We start from the raw sequence: 7333 nt of genomic DNA, 5'->3' as shown, positions 1-7333 counted from the left end.
TATGTTGTATGATTTTATATAATATAGTTATATACAAATATATACATATATTTATAATATTATTTATAAATATATTTTATATAACAACCTGACCCTTCCCTTTGACTCTGAGTGAGGGCGCTCATGCCAGGTCTTGCTCTCTCAAGCTCGAGGCAGAAGTCAGTTTTCCTACAGATCACTTAAAAATTGAAGGAAGACTCTGGGCTAAGTTTAGAGGGCCAAACACTCTCATAAATCACTTGTTCAAAGGCAATTTTTATCTCGGCAACACCAGCACATCATTCTGTGCCGAGGAAACTTTTTATCCCTCCTGAGAAACTCTTTGGCCTCCGTTTGGCATCCTGGAAGGCCCACAGGCTGCTCTGGTACGTTTCCACAAGATATACTGGCCATCTTCACCCATCCTTGTCCAATTAAAAGTGGCTTTATCTCAGTCCCAGGAGCCAGCGAGTCTGCCTTTCCTGGTGCACAAGCAATAGCTTCAGGATGCAGCTGGGTCCCATAAATCAAGAAAGCATTCCTCTAAGACAGAGAGGCCCTCTTGGCCCCACGTGGGTGTTAGCCCGCTTTCCTTAATGGAACCAGTCAGTCATCCACACCACCATGATGCTGCCAACCCCATAACCAGTCATAGTATTTCCTCACCTACCCTACTCTGTTCTTTGTTCTGTGGTTATAAAATGCAGGGGGAAGCTAGGTGCTTAGAGAGCCAGGTTTAGGGATGGGAGGTCCTGGGCTCAAATCTGGCCTCAGATACTTCCTAGCTGTGAGATCCTAGGCAAGTCACTTTACTCCAACTGCCTAGCCCTTATTGCTCTTCTGCCTTGGAACTGAAACTTAGTATTGATTGTAAGATGGAAGGTAAGAGTTTTAAAAATAAATTAATTATATATTGTATAAACAAATAATTTATGCAACATTTACATAATTAACTTATTTAAAAATATAAATATTGTATACATTATTTATTATATGAATTATTTAAATAAATTAATTATATACATTAATAAAATGAGCAATGGGATGGGATTATGAGGTCTCTTCCAGCACCTTTCTATCCTGTGACCATTGCCTACCTGGGTGCTATTGCTGGAGTCACTCTGCAGACGGACATGATTTTGTCTGCCTGAACTGCAGCTCTGAGAAGACTATATAAGAAAGAAAGAAAAAAAGGGGGGAAAGGGGTCAGTTGTGAGTATCATTATCTTCTGCAGCCCCATGTCCTTCATCTGGGTCGGACACTCTCCCTCCAGAATATCAGGCCAATTCCCAAGACATTGGCAGGGACACTAGATGGAAAGAACTTCAGTCGGAAGGGCTGGGGTTTCGGGGGACCTATGATGCTTGGCTTGATGTCACTAAAGGGCAGGACTAAGACCAGAGGAAACTCAGTGTAAATCAATGTAAAGTCCCACCCCTGGGTTCAAAAAATCAATCTCTAGAACAGTTTATATGAAAGAAACTCGGGGGTTTTAGAGGACTTCAAGCTCAATAGGAAGAAAAATCCAAGACTAAATGGACAGAAACTCAAAAATAGCCTGCCAATGGCGAGGGACCCAAAAGGTGGGAGTGGATAACCCTATTGTCCTGGTCGGACCATATCTGCATGTCACTGTGTAGAAAGATCATGGCCAAGCTGGACGGCACTCAAAGGAACGTGACTAGAGTGATGATAGGAATGGAGAACAAGCCATGGGAGGATCCTTCGAAAGGACTTTTAGTGTGGAAAAGACCAAAGGGGCACACGCTAGCTGACTTCTGGTATTTCAAAGACTGTCCCATGGTCCTAAGAGCAATGGAGGGAAGATGCAAACAGGCAAAGATGGGCTCAATGGAAAGAAATTCCTAACCACCAGAGCTGTCCCAGAGTAGACTGGATGGTCCCATGCACTGCCAACCATCTTTAAATAATGGCTGAATAACGACCTCTCAGTGGGGATGGGGTCTGGGCAAGCCTTGGTCAGGTATGGCTTAGACGAGCTGGCCTCTGAGGTCTCATGAGACAATGAGAATCTGGGACCTCTCTCGGCCTGGTCCTCCTTCCCCCGGGCAGGGGGTCCCATCCCCAAAGCCATCACCTCATTGCTGATGGTGGAATCCCGATGCATCATCCTCTGGAGGTGGCTGTCCAAGCTCGCACCGGACGAACATTTGGCGAGGGCGGCCGCGTGGGATTCTTTCTCCCTCTGTCGGACGATGGCCTCACAGCCCAACCACTCTGCCATGGTCTGCTCATAGCAGGCATGGACCTGGTCATCCACCTGTCACCAAGACAGACACAGAGGGGCCAAGGGAGCCTGAGTCCATGGAGCCCCCTCCCATGAGCCAGGGGGCTACCCTCAACCCCTCCAAGTATCCTCAGCCTGGACAGAGTCTCTTAAAAAAAAAAAAACCAAACCTTCCATCTTAGAATCAATACTGTGTGTATTGGTTCTAAGGTAGAAGAGCAGTAAAGGCTATGCAATGAAGTGACTTGCCCAAGGTCACTTAGCTAGGGAGGGGTCTAAGGCCAGATTTGAAACCAAGACTTCCCATATTCAGGTCTGGCTCTCAATCCACTGAGTCACCTAGCTGCTCTTGGATGGGGAATCTCTTGACCATTACCAGATTCCAGGTTGAACCTGGATAATACCAGTTTCCTGCCCCTTCCTCCCCATGTCCAAGTGTATAACAGTTATTTTTAAAAATATCTAATAGTTTCGTATGTTGTGTGTGATAATACATGTATAACCCAAACTGAATTGCTTCTCAGTTCCAGAAGGGAGGAGGGAAGGAGGGAGAGAGACAATATGAATCATATAACTGGAAAACCTATGTGGAAATTTATAATTAAACTAAAAATAATTAAACTAAATATAATTAAACTAAATATAATTAAACTAAAAATCTAATAATTTCACATCTTTTTGTCCCCCAAATTCTTTTCAGCATTTAGGGGCTGGGAAGATACAATCTTTAGTGCTTTTTAAAAAAATTGTAAGAAAGTCAGGGTCATAGGACCTCAGATATTAATGAAGCCAAACCCCTCATTTTTCAGAAGAACCTGAGATCCAGAAAAGGTAAGTGACTTGTCCAAGCTCACACATATAGAGCCAGGATTCCGACTGAGGGTCTCCAATTAGAAATCTATGTTCTTTTCCCCACAGGACACTGCTGGCCCCAATCCTACTTCTTGGTGAAATGAAGAGTATCCTGGATTGGAAGCCTAAAGACCTGAGTGTGATTCTCAGATCTGCTGCTCTGTGATCAAGTTATAGTTTACCTGCTATTTCCTCGTTTCCCGACTCTATGTCTTTGCACTGGCTGTACCTCATGTGAGGAGCATCCTCCTTCTGATTCCTAGCTTCTCTGGTTTCCTTTGAGACTTGGCTCCAATCCCCTATCAATCCACTAATCATGTATGATCATCAAATTCCATCACTTTGGTGGCACTATTTCAAGGGTTCACTTGGGAGTTGTTAGCCTACACTTAGGGAACAGGCAAACATGGTGAGATGTGGGTTGTTACAATGGATAGAGTACTGGAGTCACGTAACTTGGAGGAGACAGCTAGACTAGTACTACATTTGGAATATGGAAGTTCTGGGTTCAAATCCTATCTCATAAACCTGTGTAACCTTGGACAAGTCACTTAACTTTTTTGTGTCTTGATTTCCTCATCTATAAAATAAGGAGGTTGGTCTTGATGGCCTCTAAGGTTTCTAAACCTATGGTCCACTGACCTAATGAGCTACTCAATCAAGGGGAAAAAAAATCACTTAATTTCTCAGAGCTTCAGTCTACCCATCATAAAAACGAGATAACAACAGTTATACTACCTACTTGACAGTGTTAATAGGAGGAAAGTCATTTACAAATCTAAAATTGTTACAGAAATGTGAGTTGTTCTATTACTGCAAATCCTGCCCCTTTTTCCATCCACCTTGTAGTGACAAATTTTCAATCCCGCCCTCTGTCTGGGTTTCTTTTTCTCTGCCTCTGATGGGACACAGAGGACTCATTAGGCTTTATTTGTCTACACAAGAGAAACCTTCCCCAACCCCAGCTTCATTAGGCCAAGTCAGACCCACCTCCTTCCTCTCTGCCTCGGTCATCCCAAACTGGTAATGGCCCAGCAGGAAGGGCCACACGTCCTTGCGGATCTCATGTTGAATCCCTCCAAAGTAGATCAGACGTAGCAGCTCCTGTTCTTCATAACTCTGTGGGAAGAAAAGAAGCCATTGGGAGCCAAGAGAACAGCCCCTTGTCCATGGGAGGAGGCCAGCCATTGGGGTACCCCCTTGAAGGATACAGACCATCTCTGAGCATGGGTGACTTTTTTATTTTGTATTTATTCTTTTTTTATTTTATTTTTTAGAAAAAATTTTTCCATAGTTACCTGATTCATGTTCGGGTGACTTTTTTTTTTTTTTTTAAACCCTTGTACTTCGGTGTATTGTCTCATAGGTGGAAGTTTGGTAAGGGTGGGCAATGGGGGTCAAGTGACTTGCCCAGGGTCACACAGCTGGGAAGTGGCTGAGGCCGGGTTTGAACCTAGGACCTCCTGTCTCTAGGCCCGACTCTCACTCCACTGAGCTACCCAGCTGCCCCCATCGGGTGACTTTTTAAAAAAAAATCTTTACCTCCTGTCTTAAAATCAATACTTTATATCAATTAGTAAGACAGAAGAGTGATAAGGACTAGGCAATTGGGTTAAGTGACTTGCCCAAGGTCACATAGCTAAAAAGTATCTATAATAATATTTGAATCCAGATCCTCCCAGCCAACTGGCACTCCAGCCACAGAGTCACTTAGCTACCCCACATCAGTGACTTCTCACATCAATAACAAGGGACCCAACGATGTCTCAGCTTTCAGTACAGGACTTAAAACATTGTAGTGACATGAATGCTTCAAGAATCTTTTTTAAAAATTTCTTATCTTCTTCCTTCCCTCTAAATCCCACCTCTCCAATAAAAAAGTAAAAATACATTGTAAGGAATGAGTAAAGCCAAACAAAATAAACCCATACATTTGCTTCAGCTGAAAACACAAGCTTCACTCAGCTCCCTGGGCTCATCACTTCTCTACTAGGAAATAGGGGGTGAGCTTGATCATTAGTCCTTAGGAATCATGGCTAATTATTTTGATTATTAGAGTTTTAAAAGAATATTCTTTCAAGCCACATGGAACTGTGACCAAAAAGTCACTTGAGGTGGGTGTAAATAAATGCTTTGGTCCATTAATACTACTATTATGTCATAAAGAATTCAAAAAATGAATAAAAGGAATTTTATATATAAGGATATTTAGAGCAGTTTTTGGGGGGTAAGAACAGAAAAGTAAGGGGGTGCCCTCCTTTGGGGAATGAATGAACAAGTAATGGGGTATGAATGTGATGAAATACTCCTATGAGGTTAGAATTGATGAAAAGGACAATTTCAGAGAAACCCAAGAAGACTTTTCTGAACTGATGCTGAGTGAAGTAAGCAGAACCAGAACAATTTCTATAGCAACAACATTTGTAAAAACAAACTGAAAGACTTAAGAGTTCTGACAACAGTCAACCATGATTCCAGAGGACTTACCAGAAGCATGCTACCTGTCTCCTGACAGAGAAATGATGGACTCAGACTACAGAATGAAACACATATTTTTTAGACATGGCCAACATGGGAATATTTGCATGACTGTGCATATCTTTTTAAACCCTTACCTTTTGTCTTAGAGTCAATACTGTGTATTGGCTCCAAGGCAGAAGAGCAGTAAGGGCTAGGCAGTGGGGGTCAAGTGACTTGCCCAGGGTCACACAGCTAGGAAGTGTCTGAACCCAGGACCTCCTGTCTCTAGACGTGGCTCTCAATCCACTGAACCACTTAGCTGTTCCTGACTATGCATATCTTTTTAAACCCCTACCTTCTGTATTAGAGTCAATACTATGTATTGGCTCCAAGGCAAAAGAGTGGCAAGGGCTAGGCCAGGGGTCGGCAACGTATGGCTCTGGAGCTATATCTGGCTCTTTCGAGGGCCAGATATGGCTCTTTCTGCAGGAGCCATAAAGTCCATTTTTTTTTCAGGCGCTGTTACAAGAGCCGCACTGTGAGCACTGTACGGCTCTCATGAAATTACATTTTTTAAAAATGTGGCATGTATGGCTCTCATGGCCAAAAAGGTTTCCGACCCCTGGGCCAGGCAATGGGAGTTAAGTGACTTGCCCAGGGTCACAAAATTAGAAAGTAGGTAAGACCTAAACCTCCTGTCTCTAGGTGTGGCTCTTAGTCAACTGAGCCACCTAGATAGATATCCCTGACTATGCATAATTTTTTACAAATATTTTTGGGTTTTTTTCTTTTTATTTAGGGATGAAATGAGAGGAATTAAAAAATCAATGCTTTTTCATTGAAAAATAAAATAATTTTTTAAACGATTTAAGGCCAAAGCTTATTCTTTCCTGGCAAACAATCTATTTACCATCCGGCTCAGTTACCACCAAGAAGAATGTTCTCCTCCCCTCCTCCAAATCTACATTTTAGACCAGCTTAAACACTAGCTATGTAATCTGGGCAAGTCATTTATGTTCTCTGTGCCTCATATTCTTCCTGTGCAAAACACAGAGGTCGTACTCAATGGTCTCTAAGGTTCTAACTCCATTCAAAGTCCCTAAACAAGAGCCCAACCACCCCTGCTGTCTCTCACCTTTTAGATCCCCATCAAGGTTTTCTCCAGCCTGGACTCAGCAACCTTTGTACTACTAGGTTCCAGTGTGGCTAGCTCATGGCCTTGGGATCTACTAGATGGCCTAGAATATAGCCAAGTGATGGAAAAGAAAACGGGAGAACCAGACAGGTATATGGGCATACCGTGCTGTCCTTCAGGTACTGTTCCCAGATGCCCATGGTCAGGCCATGGCCGGCATCACAGGGCAGGTCAGGGGATACAATCAGGTGGTTGACAAGTGCTGACAGGTGGGTCCTCACAGTAGACAAATGTCTACAATAGGCAAGCCCTAGGAAGGGAGAGAAGGGAAAAGAAGTTGGAAAAAAATCATCGGGTCAGTACCCTTAAGACATGGCAAGGGCTATTCCCACTTCCAGGTTTACAATATACAAGGCTACCATTTTCCCTGAGTACAAGAGTCATTTCTTTCCTGAAATTCTGTTTTTGTACAGATACATATGCAAACACATAATATTTGTTGTTGTTATTCAGTTATTTCTGTCCAACTCTTCATCACCCCATTTGGTGTGTTCTCAGCAAAGATGCTAGAGTGGTCTGCCATCCATCTCCAGCTCATTTTCTTCCCTTCCTTTCCCTTCCCTTCCCTTCCCTTCCCTTCTCTTCTCTTCCCTTCTTT

The 7333-nt window shown here is 43.1% G+C and overlaps 1 protein-coding gene across 1 annotated transcript; it reads right to left on the bottom strand.

The window, feature by feature from the left end:
• Window positions 1-1076: 1076 nt before the first annotated feature.
• LOC123255891 (small G protein signaling modulator 1-like) lies at window positions 1077-7170 on the bottom strand (the record flags this gene model as incomplete). The annotated part of the gene is made up of 4 exons (XM_044684610.1): window positions 6840-7170; window positions 4071-4199; window positions 2079-2261; window positions 1077-1148 (listed from the first exon to the last, which is right to left on the bottom strand). Coding segments are annotated over exons 1-4 (420 nt in total), but the record flags the coding sequence as incomplete, so codon positions are not given.
• Between the last annotated feature and the right edge of the window lie 163 nt (window positions 7171-7333).

The sequence above is a fragment of the Gracilinanus agilis genome, unplaced genomic scaffold (assembly GCF_016433145.1).
Source record: "Gracilinanus agilis isolate LMUSP501 unplaced genomic scaffold, AgileGrace unplaced_scaffold53780, whole genome shotgun sequence".
Taxonomy (NCBI): Eukaryota; Metazoa; Chordata; class Mammalia; order Didelphimorphia; family Didelphidae; genus Gracilinanus; species Gracilinanus agilis.
This window is presented reverse-complemented; position numbering and strand designations above follow the sequence as displayed.